Here is a 17,516-nt window from a genome sequence, read left to right as displayed (position 1 = left end):
GAGCTCTCAGTGGTCAGTGTGGGAGCTGTGTTCATGGTTTTACTGCTGCTGATGGTACTCAGCTTCATCTCAGCTCGGAGAGACGAATCTGTTCAGGGGAATCACATGGGAGGTAAGTCAACAGGAAAATATGCTCATATGCATATTTGACTGCACTGGTTGTATTTCCCTATTAAGAATCAATATTAGTTACCTATATTAGATCACAGAACTTGATTATTGGTAAAATGGGTTTATATAATTTTCCATCATCCTCTCCCTCTCTCTCCATCTTACCTTTCTATGTACTAACTCTGCCCAGACGCTCCACCTGGACGTCTCCCCAGCTCCTCATCTCCCTCGCTCCCAGGTCCCCCCGGCCACTTTCTCATCGGCAACATGATGGAGCTGACACATGATCATCTGCCAATTCACCTCACCAATTTGGCAAAACGCTACGGGAACATTTACAGGCTGAAATTGGGAAACTCAAGTAATCCTTTCAGATTTCTTTACTGAATATTGTTGTTATCAGGTTGAGATGACTACCACACCAAACCCCTGTTTTTCTTTCAGCCATGGTGGTGCTTAACAGTAGTGAATTTATAAGAGAAGCACTGGTGAAGAAATGGTCTGACTTTGCAGGGAGACCAATCTCATACACGGGTAAACTACTTAAATAGTTTTTTCCATGTAGTACCATACATGAGTAATGAGTTACAGTATGTCCTTGAAACCTTTACTGACTTGTATCAGGTGACACTGTGTCTGGAGGAGGGCGCACCATCTCTCTTGGGGATTATAATGAGGAGTGGAGGGCCCATCGGCGCCTCGTCCACAGCACGTTGCAGCGCTGCTGTCAACAATCGTTGCATAACGTGATCGAGAGACAGGCCTTGTTTCTGAGAAAGGTATAAATGACAAGAGGAATAGATTGTATGGACACATCAAGCTAATCTAAAATCTTAATAGTTGTAAAGTATAAAGGATAGATCTAGAATACAAACTGGATGTTCGTCTGTTTCCAAAGTGGCCACATAAAAAGGCAAAATGTGGTTTGGTCACTGTTCAGGTTTTGATGGATTATCAAGGAAATGCTGTGGATCTCTCGGAGGATTTCTCAATGGCTGCCAGTAATGTCATCACCACTTTGGCTTTTGGAAAAGAAGTGAGTATTTTTCACTTCCCAGTTTGGTTTCTGTATAAAAGGAGAGTTATAAATGAACTTTTCATCAATGAGCAGTTGTCGTTGTGGCAGAGCGGAGCTGCCGGTGCCTATTTATGCAGGAGACCGGGGAATTCCACTGTTTATGTTGCCTCTTTTTAGCAGCTTCTATTACCTATGTATTCACAAGGTGCTACTCAGTTTCTGTTACAGTGCATTTCATTTGCAGGAAGTATTAAAACACAAATCTCTGTTTTTTTTGTAGTATGACAAAAGTTCCTCAGAGGTGCATCAGCTGCACAACTGTTTGAATAAAATAGTTTCTCTGTGGGGCTCACCCTGGATCACTGCTCTGGACTCCTACCCACTGCTCAGGGTCAGTAGATATGAACCCGTCTGATTGTAGGAATCATTAGGAGAGTCACCATCATGTTTACAATGGGACCTCACACACATTATAACATCTGTTCTCTCTCTAAGAAACTTCCAAATCCAGTGTTCTCCCGGCTCCTGAGAGAGGTGGCCACGAGAGATGAGATCATAAAACAACATATCAACAATTACAAGGTCGGTAACAACAAATACCAAAGAATAAAGGCATCAAAATGTGTCGGGTGGGCTAATCCTGCTACAATGCTCAGCTCACACATCGCTTGTTAAAATGAGACACATAATCCTCCAGATGCTAATGTAAAAGTAGATTTTTAGAGCTGTAGAAAGAATAATAATGAGAAATCATCTCAGATAGATTCCCCTTTCAAATCAAATATTCTTTGCAGAGAAGTTGTTGAATCCCAGCTCTCATATGTTCAGATTGATGAGCTGTGACTTTGTTTTCTGTGCAGTCACAAGACAATAAGAACGAGGGCGCCATCACAGGGTCCCTCCTCCAGGGCCTCGAGGATCAGTGCAACACAGGACAAGGAGTGGTGAGGAGTGAGGACCAGGAGAGGTCAAGATGAAATGTATCGAAACAGACTATGAACTGGATTTAAAGATGTTTTTATATATTATTAACCTGTTTGCTGCAGCTCCTCACAGACACTCACATGCACATGGCAACCGTGGATCTTCTCATCGGGGGAACAGAGACCACCGCAGCCTGGCTGAACTGGACTGTCGCCTTCCTTCTGCACAGGCCCGAGGCAGGAAACCCTTTGACTTAAAACACATCGAACGCATTTACAAAGTTCATATCCATATGCCTGTCCTCCGTTGTTTTGATCTCCAGGTGCAGACCATGGTGCATGAGGAGTTGTGCACAATACTGGAGAGCCGATATCCCAAGTACACTGACAGACACAGACTCCCCGTCCTGACCTCTTTAATCAACGAGGTGCTCAGACTGAGACCCGTTGCCCCGTTGGCGGTGCCGCACAGAGCCATCAGAGACAGCAGGTCCGCAGAGCGACGAGAAACAAGCATCAACTAGAAGAACGCATACAGTCCCCATATGAAACCACATTTAAATTCTCTAGATCTGGATATATCAGTCCACTTAATATGTCTGATTTGTTTCATCAATATCCATGAATTCTACTCTTAGAAATCGTTCAAAAGAAAAACCCTCAATCTCTTTAACTTAAAATGTGCCCCACGTAACTGTGTGTGTTTCTAAAGTGAAAGAAATTCCCGGATCAGCCAAAAATGTATTGGGTTCATCCTGGACACATCCCACATTATTCCACTAAGTTTCGTGGGGAAATCTGTTGAGTAGGTTTTGCTCACAAACAAACATCAACAAAAAAACAGACAGACAGACAGACAGACAGAAAGAGGTGAAAACGTAGCCTCTTTGGCAGAAGAAATGAAATGACACAAAAAGAGTGACGAGTGCTAGAGAGAATTTCTCTGTAGGTCAGAGCCTTTTCTTGACATTGGTACAAGCGGGTACAAACACACATTTACCCCAAATAAGAAAACAACAATGAAACAGGACAGACTTGGATCTGATTTGATGCACACTCCTATCATAAACATTAAAGAACAACTTAGCGATATTGTGAAAAGCAATTATGTCAGGCATGGAAATTACAAAGAGAACAAAAAGCATGGCACACCCACTCAAATATTTCTACAGCTACAAATCACAAGCATTAATTTGAAGTGTGTTGCAATACTAACAAACACTTGAGTCCTTGGGATTCCGGTGAGGCCTGGAACAGAACACACATTTCTTACTCACTAATTTTGTGTTCTCCTGTTACATTTATGTTCAATATTTGATCTGCTCTTCACTTTGCATGATGACAGATGTACAATCTCATATTCAGCATTGCAGGTTATTTCATCCCTAAGAACACAGTCATCATTCCTAATCTTTTTGGAGCTCACCATGATCCCGCAGTGTGGACTGACCCATACAGCTTCAGACCAGGTACCGCTCAAACTATTGGATAAATACCTTTCACTTGGCTCAACAGCAGGCCTCAAATAAAGAAGAGTCTTTCTCCCTCTCCCTCAGAGCGCTTTCTGGAAGGAGGAGGAGGCTCCACCACCCGCTCCCTGGTGCCTTTCGGTGGGGGGGCTCGGCTCTGCCTGGGGGAGTCTGTAGCCAAAATGGAACTCTTTCTGTTCACGGCCTACTTGCTGAGAGATTTCCAATTTGTCCTTCCTGAAGGAGAGGCGCCTCTGCCCGACCTGAGAGGAGTTGCTAGTGTGGTGCTCAAGGTCAAGTCCTACAAAGTTATAGCACGTCTAAGACCTGTGATTGATCCCTGAGGGTTAGGGTTAGTTGCATAGGGTAAGCATATGCTGACTTGAAGCGTAAACATTAATTTGTCTCTGTGCATATGAATGAATAGTTTTTCTTTGTTTTGCTAAATTAAATAAGTGGATATCTTGATTAAAAACAGCATTTCCATGGGTTCATTAGGGCCCAGTCGCATGTACACATATGTTTCAGTGGTGAACTTTTGCCTCCTCTTCATATGTGTGAGTGAGGAGGCAGTACAACACTTCGTTTCCTGTGGCAGAGAAAACTGCAGCGTGGCAGAGCATGGACTTCCTTTTTCGGTGAACTTTGACCCGTGATATTCACTTTGCGTGTATGAATAACCTGTCGACATGTTCCAGGCAATAATTTATTTTCAGGCAAAGCAAACTCTACAGGGCAGGTTTTAATGTAGTATTTTGATGTATTCTTGTACTTGTCTTTGTATATTTTATTGTACAGCACTTTGATCAACTCACTTTTGGATATTTTAAATGTGTTTATAAATAAACTTGATTTATTCATGAAGTCATGTACTGATCAGTTTAGCACAGTGCTATGACAGTGCTATGACAGTCATCATGGATTACATCAAGGTATAACACGGAGATAACACGGAAGCACAACCTGGATCAGCTGCTGTCTAAAACAATCAGAGAACTGTGGAGTCATGACTGATCTTATACCCTCCAGTAAAGTCCTCATGTCCTGTGGCTGAGACTGAATTATGTCCTGATGTGTTGAGGTTAAGCTTGTTACAGGTTTGACTATTTACAGGTCAGTTATTAAGTACTTCCTGTTTCATCGAAAAACAGGAATGCCCTACCACAGACCAGATCCGCCAAAACTAAAAACGTCCTCATATTAACATAGTCTGAAGACCACAAGGGCAAAATTTGAAGATGATCAAATTGTTAATCATGTTTCCTTGTAAAAGCACGCCCGGAGCCTGTTTAAAGGCTCACAGTAACAGACGAGGGTTTACCAAAATTCATACATCTAGTACATATTTAAAACGGAGGGCTTGGATTTTCCAAACTGCAGTCAAGCCATTTCACCACACATGCACAGCCCATAGTTTAGGTCTGACAGCAGCACCCAGTGGACAAACATGGACCATGCTACAGAAAGTGATGACAGAAGTTGTGTCTCATGCTCTCATGTTACAGCTCTGGTTTGTAAAAGTGTTGGTATTTTCACCACAAGCCGTCTTTTAACAGTTGACAGAGACAAAATGAGTTACTACAAAGTTATATTTACTTAAACATGTGACAAACAGGAAACATATCACAGTAGAATCACAACAGGAAGAACCTCATGGAGACACAGTTTAGGGTTAAATGTGTAAATGTGTGATTATGAACTATGAATTATGAATTATTAGATGATTTGGTAATGAGCAAGAAAATCTATACGAGAAGGGACCCTGTGAGTGAAAGAAGAAAGATTACTTCTCTTTCTCTGCTGGAACTCTGTCTCCTCTCTCATGGACAACAGCTGGGGTTCAGTCACCAGGTAATGACAAAATGATTATTAACTATTACCAATAATTATGAAAAGGTTTTCTTCTTAATCTGTTTTGATAAATTCTATCTGTGGTTAATTTATTGTCGGATATGGTTTGATAAATCCAGGCTTTAAGTGTCTGTTATCAATTCATATTTCAATATGGAAAATAGAAAATTGGAAAACAATCGATCAGACGAATGAAAAACAAAATTTTTGAAAATGTATTTAAATTTGTTTCCTCTTTGACCTAATTTTCAAAATGGTTAACTGTAAAATGAATACACATGATTAAAACGATTGAACTGAACAGTTTTAAGAAACATTCCACATAGATTCACTATCAGCTGAGTTAACAGTATGTAGACTGTAGAGGAAGTGTTTGCTGCAGTGGGTGGGTCAGTGTCACTCTCCTGCAGCAGCACTTCCTCTCTCTGTGTCAGTGGAAGTGTGAGGTGAGCAGTGGGTGGAAGACCCCTCAGACACAATAGCTCACGTTTAAAGGACCAATCAGAGGCCTTTCATTTGAACAAAAACTTGTCACTGCTGAAGTGACGGCTCTGAATGCAGGAGACTACCAGTGTTCACAGGCCGCTGATGAGAAAAAAGTTTCAAACTAAATCAGACTCCACACCCTCAATGGTGAGTATAACCTCTGTTCAACTTAGAGGAGCAGTGTGTAGAATTCAGTGACCTCTAGTGGAGAAGTTGCACATTGCAGCTGAATACCCTTCCCCTCACCCTTCTCTTCTAAACATGACAGAGAACCTGTGGCAGCCTTCAGTTGTTCAAAAAATTCAAGAGATTTATAGTTTGTCCAGTCTGGGCTACTGTAAAAAAACATGGCAGCCACCGTAGGGAGGAACTGCTCCCCATGTAAATATAAAGTATGTAAATATAAAGGGCCCATTCTGCGGGGAAGAAAACCACAATTTGTACAATTTAGATGAGACAGGATTATTTTAAATTCCCTTTCTGCCAATAGATCCCTTTCAGCTAAATCTTACCCACTGGAATTTTAAATCAATACACGTTAACTGCCATCAAATCTTTGCTCTGTATGTTTTGTGTTTACAGCTACTTCACTGTGCAGAGCAGAAGGACATAATGTCACTCTGATGTGCGTGTTACCTGCACTAACACATGTGACAGACTTTAACTTAACCTGGTCTGGAAGAGGTCAAACTATCCGGCAGATTGGTTTGATAAACCACGGTAACACACTAATTCTCTCAATCATGGTTAGTCCTTCCTCTGGGCCTTGTGATGTGTGTAGCTGCTGGAGTAGTCTAAGTTAAGAGGAAGTGCAACAAGGATGCAGGTACTGATTCAACTGGCGATAATGAGGATACAAGAGCCTTGACGTCAGTGAACCGTTACCTGGATGGCTGAGGTTTTCCTTCATCTCTCTTTGCAGCACATGAACAGTCAGCTATTGGAATCGTAAGAGGAAACTGAAGTTACTAGAACGTCAATCAGTAGAGGAACCACATTTCACATTTGATCCAGACTTTTATTGGTATCTGCACAAAATTGACCCCACACTCATCAGTTCCCTAAACATGGTAGATGACAATAACAAGAAAATAATGCTAGAAACAAAGATTGCTGCAGAATCTTTTTGTCGAGCTGAAAAACTCTTCTCCAATTCCTCTTCACAGACTCACATGTATGAGGATGTAAATAATGCAGAACTACAACAGAAAAAAGAATCCAACAGAGAAGCAGCCACCAACCCTGAGAAGCTGTGAACTAGATAATTTTCTATTTTGTGTTTTTGTCCCTATTGTAACCTAACTGAAGCAATTTCACAACCATCAATGAAGTAAAAAACAAGTTTTCAAGAAATTAGTGATCATTTATCAACCTACAGATATATCTTCAAATCGGATTAAGGGTTTTAATGAAAGATCATGTTTTTATTTCATTTAAAGTAAAATAGACGGTTACAAATGGGGAATATGAGCACAGTTACTCTTCTTTTCAACACAAAAATACAGTTTAGTTCAGGACTTTAGCTCTTTTGACATAACTTCAAACTGCACTTACTACATAAACAGGTCGAACCTAAGGTGTCGATTTGTTTCTGTATCTGGGAAAGCAGAAAAACAGCAAAATCCAAACTCCAAAATATTGTATTTCTAAACTAAACTGTCTCATATCTTCAAAACTTCTTGTTTTAGCTGATGTCACATATCTTTAGATGCAGCATCAATGTCCACATCCAGATTAGACAACAAGCAGGAACATCTTCTTTTCTTGAGCAGCTTTTAATAGTGAACTGCAATAAAGGAGAAAAAAGTTGTTATTTGGTCATTTGATCATGAAGAGAATGTTTCTGTGATTTCATATTAAATGTACCACTTACACGTGATCGGGATTTCATTGTCGTATCGACGGTAGATACTGTTGACTCGTAGGTTTAAAGGATCTGTGAGATCAAATGAAAGGTCGTCAGTGGAGAGTTGAACAAAGCTGGGGGGGGGGTGTCACTGTGACTGAGTCAAAGCAGGAAATGAGAGGAACACGGAGCTCACCATCTGAGCATGGCACAGTCTCATAAACATGGTCAGACTGCGTCAGTGTCCCTGATCAACAACAAGGGAAAAAGCAGCTGTCAGGAGACTTCACACTGCAGTCGTGTCAAAGCTGAAGCATGTGCACAGATCAGACCTGCTGCTGGTGAGCTCTGGGTTTGCTGTGGGAGTCTCTGGGTGTTACGGCAGCAGTAAATGACCACTCCTATCACTGCAGCAGCAGCGACGACAATCCCAAGAGCGACTGAAGACACAACTGTGTGAGCTGTTCCCCCGCTCTCTTCCTGACTCTTCTCTGAGAGAGATTCAGTGTTTGTCAGTGCTGAGGGAGACAGGACGTGAATTAAAGACATTAGCTAACAAGATAAATACAGTGTATAGTATATAAAAAGTAAACAAACCTTGCTGAGTCTGTGCTGCAGTGACCGGAGACGGTGTGACCTCGACAGCACCTTCAGATTAATAAAGGCAACAGAAAAAGCATAGCTATGTATATTGTCATTTGTTGGTGTTAATGATGATGCCAACTATAGTTGCTTAAGAAATTACCTTGGACTAGAATTCTGATGTCAAAGCAGCGTTGAGTTTGCTTGTAAGTGTAATTACATCTGTACCACTCGCTGTCCCCTGCTCTCCCAGACCGGATAAACAGTGATGTTGGGTTGACTGGAACCCGCCCAGAGGGGAGGGATTGAGGCTCACCTCCTTTTATCAAAAACCAGGAGATATTCTGGGGACTTGGTGTAACGTCCACTGGGCATTTCAGTTCGATGGTTGTGCTGGGTGTTGCCTTCAATGCTGGCAGGACTTTGCAGTCTGAAAGTGGAGAGATTATTTTTTTTAAAAGTGAATCATTTGTGATTTATTTTCAACATAATGAGAATAAAACGTGTCATCTCACCTTTCACTACTAAAGATGTGTTTTTGACCCGCGTGCAGTCCCAGCCTTGGCACATTTCACAGCTGTAGAGTCCCTCATCAGATTTTTGTACATTTGAGAAAAGGAGAGACATGTGTCCTTCCCCATCCACTTCCCACTTCACACGTTTGTCGTGCTGGGATGGAGAAGGCCAGACCAGGACATCTTCCATCCGACCAGTGTCTGTGGACTGCTTCATCCACCTGACTCTGTAGCCGCTCTTTGGATCCGTCATGTTTGCTTTGACACAAGGGAGAGTTGCATCTTCTTCTCGAAAAGCCGTTACAGTCAATGGTGAGTCGGCTTTGAAGTGGTAACCACCCGCAAAGTAAAGATCAGATTTAGAGAAGCACATAGAGGAAATATTGTTTAGTGTATTTGAAAATGATTTGCTTTCAGTATCAGAAATATAAAACAGATTATCATAGATTGCACAAAACATTTATCAAATATACTTTTAACAATACTTTATACCTTTGTAGTTATCAAACTGTTATAGTATATACTGAATACTGCAAAAGGAGTATTGTCTACTGATAAGAAATAAATCAGATTCCCTGATTAAATCTGATTAAGATTATTCAATGATCCACTCACCTCTGCAGTCTGATACCATCATTACCAGACCCGACAACAAGAGACACTGTGGAGAAAACGCTGCCATTCTCCGTGCAAGTCCAGACAAAAGGCTGATATCCTTTAGATATGCTGGTGTGTCTGCTGGTGTTTTTTTTGTCTCCACCTATTTTCAGTTCTTTAAGTCCCACAAAAGTCTCAGTACAGAAACTACCTGCACAGTGAGATGTTCCCCAGTTTACTCGTTTACGTGGCTAATAGCGCCACCATGTAGCCAGGACTAAGCATTACATCAACCTGACCACTGGCCACAATAAAGTACATATTATACGTTGCACATGGGCCTCATGGTTAAATGTGAGCAGAGAAAGTGAAAAAAGAAAGAGGAATTGACTCCTTGAAACTTTCCTCTTTAACAAAAAATGTACTTTTGCAGAAAAAAAGCCTCCTAAGCGAATCAATTAATGTGTATTTAGCTCTGATCTTTTTTTCTGACCTAATTAAAATTTCAACAGATCTTATAAGAGCATACACATTCGAATAAGTCTATCCTCAGCCATTACACAGTATTTATCCTGTAAGCAAACATCTCTCAATGAAGTGTTACAACAGAGCTTTTTACTTCCTCGTCTGGTCAAATTCAGACTTACTGGCACATTATGCCTCCCCATTTTGACCTCAATTTGCTGTAACCTTAAATACGACGTAGGAACCTCACCGATGCAAACCGAAACTTTGTCACTTCACTTCCTCTTTTGGCTCGATTTACAAAAGTACCATCGAAAGACTTTCTCTGTGTCTCAGTGGAGTTTCCACAGTCTCTCAGCTCTGTGCAAAGCAATGGACAGCAGGGCTCAAGGTTAGTCAGACTTTTTCCCACACTGTGTTTGTTTGTCATATTGTCATCTTTAAATTCTTTAATTTTGCAAGTGCAGTTAAAACAATAGTAAGTTGTTTATTTCTTGAATTGATAATTTGTTGGTTTCTCACAGGTGGTAAAGCCTACGGCGTCCTCAAGTCTCAACAGGAAGAAAAACTGACCTCTGTTAATGAGGTGTGTTGAACTGAAAGTTACCATGTTAGTAATAAATTCCCCAGGTTAAAGTTAAGTTTATTTGTTCCCTTGTGTTCCTCCAGGCCTTTCTTTCAGATCCCCAATATGCAGAAGAGGAAGAGCTTGCCTCAAAGCTTGAAATGTTCAAAAGTGAGTATTTAAGGGCCACTAATCTATATTCCAATGTTTCCTTTCCCACAGTGTTTTCTTTATTTTATGGTTCATGTATTTTGTATACTATGTGTATGTAATGATCACAATTTTTTTCCCAATGTTTGCCTATAAAATGTTTGGTCGCAGGTAGTAGACAAGTCGACTATGGGACTAAAGCATTCACAGAGGAATTCTGTTCAATGTTTTATTTGGTGGACTGTGAACTTTGAATGAGATTGTGTTTTCTTGTATTGCAGAAAAATACATGGAGTTTGATATGAATGACAAAGGAGAAATAGGTAAGCCACATTTTTTTTTGTTTTGCCACATCAGGCAACTTCTGCTCACAGTTGTGGCCCAGAATAAATGTCTATTCACAGAATATGTGTTTGTATAAATCTGTAATAATCAGTATAATAATTTCACAGATATAATGGGGTTAAAACGAATGTTGGAAAAATTGGGTCTGGCCAAGACTCACCTGGAGCTGAAAAAGATGATGTCAGAGGTGGTTGGAGGGACGTCGAAAGACACTTTTGGCTACAATGACTTCCTGAAAATGATGCTGGGAAAAAGAAATGCAATACTAAAACTGTGAGTATTAAAAAGAGAGTGGCAGAAAACCCAAAGTTGGGTAATAGGAGGTTTAGTACTGTTCAACAATTGCAAAACTAAAGCTGTGTTTTGAAAATTCTGAAATTTGTATGACGTTATTGGGTAGGTTGATTGCCTTTGGTCGAAATCCAGCTGATCAAATTAGAAATGGGTTACCAAAATCAACTAGTGTCTCAGTCTTTAAACATGAAAAACTGAAAAGAAAAAATCAGGCTTAACATGCCTGTTTTTCTGAATCAAAATCTGTCAAAACTTTACAACAATATATTTTAAATCAGCTGACTTGTCATTTTCTTCATTGAAGGATCTTAGCATTTGAATGCATGGGGAAGGAACAGGAGCAGAAGGATGTTGGACCACCTCGTCGCAAAAAAATCTCAGACCTGCCTTGAACAAGCTCTCCATCCTAACCTGGAATGAGTCTCATCGAGACTCTTTTTTTATGTTAACTCCTAAATGCTTTAAAATTCATGTCAATAGAGGAAAATCTAAAACTTTTGTATTAAATAACTGAATCTACATAAAAATATTTGTGCATTCTGTGTTGTGTGATTATGACAGAAGCTTTAATACTACAAAACCATACTGTACCTACAACCTGGTGATAAGTTAAACATAAAATATAAATGTATGTTATATTTTGATTTGCTCTATTTTTGCTTTAAATGTTTTTGTGATGAAATGTTATTCGAAAAATAACAAAATCTATATACATATAATAGAAAGTAACTGAAAAAAGAGGAAACTGTAGAATTTATTATTTTTCAAAGACATCAAAATAAAGAAAAATTGCAATTTCTGTTTCAAAAAAGTTGATTTGAACTAATTGAAATAGAAATAAAAGAAGAGAAAATAAATAAAGGTTTTTATTCTGTGGTTTAATTCCTGTTCCTGTGGCTATATTTTGAAAACTCCGGATGACCGGAAGCCGCGTTTGTCTTCCGGTGAACGAGGTCATAGGAAACGAGCTGTAAAGTTTATGTTTATTAATCTAGAGAAGGTGAGTAAAGTGATTTAATACGAACAGCAGTTTACACGCAACAGAGAGGACTCGTTTATACATGCTGCACTTAGAATAAATCATTTCCACACCGTCTGCTGGGCGTCTTCTTTTTTTAGTTAATCCCTGCTAGCAAACAAGCTAGCGTGTAAATCCAGAGCTAACACAAGCAGCAGATCACACACACACACACACACACACAGGTACATTTAAGATTATACACAAGTCACATCGCATAGTCGATAAGCAACTGTTTGGCTTGTAGCTCATATTGTGTAAATATAATGTTGAACCCGTGCTTGTAATGCTGACAGCGCTAGACTGTTCGTTAGCCTCGAGCTAACCACTGTGTTTGGGTCCGTGAGCAGGATGAGCAGCTCAGAGGAGGTGTCGTGGATCTCCTGGTTCTGTGGACTGAGGGGGAATGAGTTCTTCTGTGAGGTCAGTTTCCTGGATGCATGTCCATCTTAAAACCTCCTCTTCCTATCCTCGGGCTGTGACAGCTCAGCACCTCAGGCAGCACGAAGCCACTTCTACACGTCAAACACAAGGAGTTTACTGTCCTGTGTGTGGAGCTGCAACGAGTAACCACTAAAATACTTGTTTAATCGTAAATAAAAATCTGTCAATCAATAAATTAATCTGGACTTAAAGAACTTTAAAAGACAGAAGACTGTTTTATGTAATGGTTAACTGAATTTAGTTGTTTAGCCATTGTCTCCTTATGTGAACATTACTAATAACCAGTGGGTGAATCATAAACATGACTCATCATAACCCAAGATTATATAAAAATGCAATGTAAGTCTGCAATGAAGATTGGGTGAAAATGTCCAATTCAAAACAATCAAAATTATTAGCTGGCTAAAAATATCATAGTAAGTACTTACTGATTAAATTACACGTAAATGGAAACAATAACTCCTTATTTTCTATTTCTAGTTAGTGTCATTTCATTTTCACAACACCCCCCCCCCCCCCAAAAAAAAAATCACATCCCCTTTCAGTATTTACTTTGGTCCAGAGGAAACAGATTTAATATCAGATGTAACTTGTGATAAAAATGAGAAATGGGTACTTCTGGACTTCCTGTGTAACACATTTCATTTCCTGTTGTTTCACAAGTTAGCAATAATGTAATCACTACCACTCTGTAGTCGTACATAGGGACCTACAGTTCAATCAACTGCTATTTGCTGCTAATCTTTCCCACTGAAGCACATGGAGCCAGACTCACAAAGCACCTTAATGAGAAATGTTAAAGGAACACTTAGAATAACAATACTAGGAACAGTGGAGTCTGTTGGCATCAGTGTGAGCCACAGTTCAAACTCTAATTTTAACCCTGTGCTTTCCTTATTGGCAGTATCAAAGTAATCCAGTTAAGCTCTTATGTAATGTTTCCAAACCAGTGTGCCGTGACAATGTGCTGCTGCCACAGTCATTACTGCCATTCATGGTCTCCCACTGCTGCGTTACAGGTCGATGAGGACTACATACAGGACAAATTCAACCTGACAGGTTTGAATGAGCAGGTGCCTCACTATCGTCAGGCTCTGGACATGATTCTCGATTTGGAGCCAGGTGAGAAACCCTTAAGGAAGTTGTCGTGTAAAATTAGACAAAGTGGTGAGAAGAGATTTAACTGCCCGAGTTTCTTTTAACTGACAGATGAGGAACTCGAAGACAACCCGAACCAGAGCGACCTGATCGAGCAGGCTGCAGAGATGCTCTACGGGCTCATACATGCACGTTACATCCTCACAAACCGAGGCATTGCACAAATGGTGGGCTGCTGCTTCACTTGCTCATCTAACTTCACATTCTTACGTCATGAAAGCACTGATTTCTAAATGTGTTGCTCTCCGTAGTTGGAAAAGTATCAGCAAGGGGATTTTGGCTATTGCCCCAGAGTCTATTGTGAGAATCAGCCCATGCTTCCTATTGGTAAGTCAGACTTTTTCTCAGACTTCACAATAAACCTATGCAAGAACCATGCCGCACGTAACTTTGTGACTAAGACTAATTGCATCATCTATCTCCTGTCTGGTGTAGGTTTGTCAGACATCCCAGGAGAAGCAATGGTGAAGCTGTACTGCCCAAAGTGCATGGACGTGTACACCCCCAAATCCTCCAGACATCACCACACAGATGGAGCCTACTTTGGAACAGGGTTCCCCCACATGCTGTTCATGGTGCACCCAGAGTATCGTTCAAAGCGACCAGCCAACCAGTTTGTGCCAAGGTCTGTTTGACTTGACACTTCCTGTCACTTATTATTATTATTGATGTTATCCAGCATTGACCAAGACCTTCTTTCACACGCTATGCTTTTCTGAACATGTTTTCATCAGTTTAATGTAGTGATAATGATCGAAAGGCTGAACCTGCACCAGATATTTATTCTTGCAAATAATGTGGATTGTTTACTGACTGATATCAGTACTAAGAAATCTCTGTGTCCAGGAAGTGATCATATTTTTGTTTTTTGTAGGCTTTACGGTTTCAAGATTCACCCGATGGCTTATCAACTTCAACTTCAGGCTGCATCAAGTTTCAAGAGCCCAGTCAAGACAATTCGCTAGAGCTCCGCTTTCACAAAGATGGTGGACTCAAGGACTTTGTCGTTTACTACTCGTTTGGAGCAATAGATTATATACTCCCAATAAATGCCCATACAGTTCTCCAAACACATCTGTCAATACACATTTTCACAGTTTTTTCAACAAGTTTTTCTGTATTAAACATGTAATTATTCCTAAAGTATCAATATCTTTATTGATTTTTCAACTGAACATTTTAGGGTTTGTTTTGAGCAGAAGTTGCTTTAACTGAAGGCAGCACTTTGCTTCTTTGTGGTTTATTTGCAGTTGATTGAATGTAACAGGAAATGTCACCACCTCCCCCCCGATAGCTTTCAATACTTACAAGTTATAATTAAAATGCTTAAAAATCATATTCACTTGTACTGCAGAGCAAATATTAGAATGTGCATGAGATTGTATTCTGTTAATTGCAATGTGTATGTATAAGGTGATATTTCTAAGAAAGTATGAAAATCAAATGGAGTAAGAGCTCATTTTTAAATGGACCTAGGTTTGATATCACTTTTGTTTTGACACTGTTTAGTTCCCTTGAAATTCACTGGCTGTGTTTGCTCTAGATTCTTAGGCTTATTTTGTATATTTGTAGTTTCATCCTGTTAACATCGCAATCGAGACATTTTGATTGAACATGGGGCAACATCCACTATGAGAAAAGTAAATGGCATTAAATATTTATCTCTTACCAAGATCTCATTCACATGTGCTTCACACATACACAGCCCACCGGAATGCAAAATAATGCATATTTTATTTTTTTTCATAAAAAGACGGATAAGTCACAAAGCAACAATATTTTCCATCATCTAAAAACTAAATTTCTTCAAGTGGAATTCTACAATTTCTTCCAGGGGAGTTTGCTGTTGTTGTCCATGTAACTACAATAACTTCTTTTTTGGTTTAAAAAAAAAGTTTGCTAACAAACATTCTATCTAAAAAGGGATCCGTATATTTTTAAAGTATTTCCACCTCTATGGAAAGATCCAGGATAACAGCAAGTGAGAGAGCAAATCTACTAAGAGTATATGGTAAAAAGGCTTTTACAAACTTGGTTGATAATGAATGGAATATTTAACATTGTGACATCTTCAGTGGAAACCAGCTTGTGTTGAAACATCACAGTACATCAACTCACATGAAACATTTCCTACTTTACAAATAAATTACTGTATAGTAGAACATGTAAAAAAGACAACTTGTGCTCCTATGAGAGAAAAGCCACATATACAGGGACAGCTGCCTTCACCTCTTATACATGTGTTTACCGTGAAAGACAAGCTTTTATATTAATTGACCTCACTCAGCTGAACATAAATGTACATGTAGGTAGGGTAACAGGGATGGATATACATATATGGACATTCCACATAGTCATGGAGGTCTGTAGTCTTACAAAGAATATCAAAACCTGAGATAAACAGACTTTCTTCTTCTTTTTTTTTAAATCAACCAAATATATTGAAAGCAGTTATGACTTCTATGCTACTGAATAAAACATGGCTGTGGGAAGCACTCCATTGTCACACGAAAATTGTGAAAAGGTTTGATAAACTTGGTGGACTACAAGAGGAAACGAATAAGAATGATTCAGGGCGTCAGGCAAGACTTAAGATTCGGTAAACAGCACATTGGCAACCTACAATTTCATGAGAAGATGGATATGAATAACTTAAAAACCTCATTTGTACAAATACTATAAAAGCATCAATTCTATAAAATAGAGAAATATTTCAAAATAGATCAATTTGTAATTCAAACTTTACAATGTGTAGGCTACCGTTTCCTTCGCTGGTTTGGAAAAAGAAAATATTTTAGGTTTTCGTTTTTGTACCTGAGCAGTGAACAAAGCGAACAAACTGTCCAAAGCACAGAATATCTTTGTTCACATATTAATGTGAGGTATGTCATTTCATAAAAAAAAAAAAAGGTCTCCCCTGAATTAAATAGACCAGCAAACAGCAAGAGTTACCTTGAATGTAGTCTTAACGTTCCCTCGCAGCACCAAGGGGATAAATGCTGGAAACTGTGTCTAAACTAGCATGGCGACAGTGCGTTTGTATAAAATTAACAATTTAAAAACAACTAGGAAATTAAAAGCGTTTAAAAGCAAACAGAACTGAGATGACATAACTGAAAATGTTGTCTTTCAACCAACAGAAGTGTATTTGCTAAGCGTATTCTTCGAACATCAGGAAAAGCATTTAACAAGAACTGAACATCTGTGCTGCCGCCGTCTACCTACAATGAGCATTCCGACTGAAAAAAAAAAAAGATTCAACAAACATTTCGTCTACTCAAGTTATTAGATTTAGTTGCAGATGTGTGAGATATTTCTTTTGGGGTATTTGTGTGCGTAGATAGAGCTGGTCAGTGCGTGCTGATCGCTGCACTCCGATCACGGGGGGGCGGACGTGGAGAGTCCAAGGAATAAATGAAAGTGGTGATTCAGTTACAATGCTGAAGCTCCGCCATGTTTCTTCTGCAAGACGGGAAAAGTCAAAAGGGTCAGCTTCATCATCATCATTATTAGAAAGTTAAACACGTTGCTGTCAAGAGTTAGATGAGAAGATCATGACTACAGCTGATGTCTTTTAAATATAAAGCTACAGCTAGCAGCAGATTAGTTTAGCTTAGCATAAGGGCTCCACAAAGTCATTGCTCCCAGCTATAGACAAAGATAAAGATGGCCGACATGA

The 17,516-nt window shown here is 39.6% G+C and overlaps 5 protein-coding genes across 10 annotated transcripts in view; 3 read left to right on the top strand and 2 right to left on the bottom strand.

Moving 5' to 3' along the window:
• LOC133013525 (steroid 21-hydroxylase) lies at window positions 1–3,865 on the top strand. Its single transcript, XM_061080492.1, has 12 exons — window positions 1–142; window positions 311–472; window positions 556–645; window positions 736–890; window positions 1,052–1,147; window positions 1,410–1,520; window positions 1,625–1,711; window positions 1,990–2,073; window positions 2,176–2,289; window positions 2,376–2,542; window positions 3,418–3,521; window positions 3,609–3,865. Exons 1-12 carry the CDS (start codon window positions 34–36, stop codon window positions 3,863–3,865), a joined length of 1,536 nt encoding a protein of 511 aa, XP_060936475.1. The 5' UTR covers window positions 1–33.
• Window positions 3,866–6,855: 2,990 nt separating this feature from the next.
• LOC133014494 (junctional adhesion molecule-like) lies at window positions 6,856–9,792 on the bottom strand. Its single transcript, XM_061081756.1, has 8 exons — window positions 9,417–9,792; window positions 8,802–9,122; window positions 8,450–8,716; window positions 8,302–8,352; window positions 8,037–8,222; window positions 7,901–7,951; window positions 7,732–7,794; window positions 6,856–7,644 (listed from the first exon to the last, which is right to left on the bottom strand). Exons 1-8 carry the CDS (start codon window positions 9,481–9,483, stop codon window positions 7,634–7,636), a joined length of 1,017 nt encoding a protein of 338 aa, XP_060937739.1. The 5' UTR covers window positions 9,484–9,792; the 3' UTR covers window positions 6,856–7,633.
• A 382-nt stretch (window positions 9,793–10,174) lies between these two features.
• Window positions 10,175–12,313, top strand: LOC133013527 (allograft inflammatory factor 1-like). The gene is made up of 6 exons (XM_061080494.1): window positions 10,175–10,254; window positions 10,388–10,449; window positions 10,533–10,599; window positions 10,860–10,901; window positions 11,031–11,196; window positions 11,522–12,313. The coding sequence occupies exons 1-6, from the start codon at window positions 10,236–10,238 to the stop codon at window positions 11,607–11,609; spliced, it is 444 nt and encodes a 147-aa protein (XP_060936477.1). The 5' UTR covers window positions 10,175–10,235; the 3' UTR covers window positions 11,610–12,313.
• Window positions 12,150–15,505, top strand: LOC133013526 (casein kinase II subunit beta-like). The gene is made up of 7 exons (XM_061080493.1): window positions 12,150–12,217; window positions 12,586–12,658; window positions 13,699–13,801; window positions 13,889–14,004; window positions 14,089–14,164; window positions 14,273–14,462; window positions 14,712–15,505. Exons 2-7 carry the CDS (start codon window positions 12,587–12,589, stop codon window positions 14,800–14,802), a joined length of 648 nt encoding a protein of 215 aa, XP_060936476.1. The 5' UTR covers window positions 12,150–12,217; window position 12,586; the 3' UTR covers window positions 14,803–15,505.
• Window positions 15,506–15,552: 47 nt separating this feature from the next.
• Window positions 15,553–17,516, bottom strand: part of LOC133013523 (titin-like) — a 32,349-nt gene continuing 30,385 nt past the window's right edge. For all 6 annotated transcript variants that reach the window (XM_061080490.1, XM_061080485.1, XM_061080489.1 and 3 more), the window contains one exon: window positions 15,553–17,299. In XM_061080490.1, the coding sequence (XP_060936473.1) occupies window positions 17,270–17,299 (30 nt within the window). In that variant the 3' untranslated portion in view covers window positions 15,553–17,269. The remainder of the gene's footprint in view (window positions 17,300–17,516) is intronic.

This window comes from Limanda limanda, chromosome 11, assembly GCF_963576545.1.
Source record: "Limanda limanda chromosome 11, fLimLim1.1, whole genome shotgun sequence".
In the NCBI taxonomy this organism is placed as follows: Eukaryota; Metazoa; Chordata; class Actinopteri; order Pleuronectiformes; family Pleuronectidae; genus Limanda; species Limanda limanda.
This window is presented reverse-complemented; position numbering and strand designations above follow the sequence as displayed.

Coding starts and splice junctions, on each gene's coding strand:
- LOC133013526 (XM_061080493.1), top strand. CDS start 12,587: ATGAGCAGCTCAGAGGAGGTGTCGTGGATCTCCTGGTTCTGTGGACTG. Junction 13,802..13,888: donor GATTCTCGATTTGGAGCCAG/GTGAGAAACCCT, acceptor TTTAACTGACAG/ATGAGGAACTCGAAGACAAC. Junction 14,463..14,711: donor GCCAACCAGTTTGTGCCAAG/GTCTGTTTGACT, acceptor TGTTTTTTGTAG/GCTTTACGGTTTCAAGATTC.
- LOC133014494 (XM_061081756.1), bottom strand. CDS start 9,483: ATGGCAGCGTTTTCTCCACAGTGTCTCTTGTTGTCGGGTCTGGTAATG. Junction 8,717..8,801: donor CACATCTTTAGTAGTGAAAG/GTGAGATGACAC, acceptor CTCCACTTTCAG/ACTGCAAAGTCCTGCCAGCA. Junction 8,223..8,301: donor TGCAGCACAGACTCAGCAAG/GTTTGTTTACTT, acceptor TGTCTCCCTCAG/CACTGACAAACACTGAATCT.
- LOC133013527 (XM_061080494.1), top strand. Junction 10,450..10,532: donor AACTGACCTCTGTTAATGAG/GTGTGTTGAACT, acceptor GTGTTCCTCCAG/GCCTTTCTTTCAGATCCCCA. Junction 10,902..11,030: donor GAATGACAAAGGAGAAATAG/GTAAGCCACATT, acceptor ATAATTTCACAG/ATATAATGGGGTTAAAACGA.
- LOC133013525 (XM_061080492.1), top strand. CDS start 34: ATGGTTTTACTGCTGCTGATGGTACTCAGCTTCATCTCAGCTCGGAGA. Junction 646..735: donor GAGACCAATCTCATACACGG/GTAAACTACTTA, acceptor GACTTGTATCAG/GTGACACTGTGTCTGGAGGA. Junction 2,074..2,175: donor GCAACACAGGACAAGGAGTG/GTGAGGAGTGAG, acceptor TGTTTGCTGCAG/CTCCTCACAGACACTCACAT.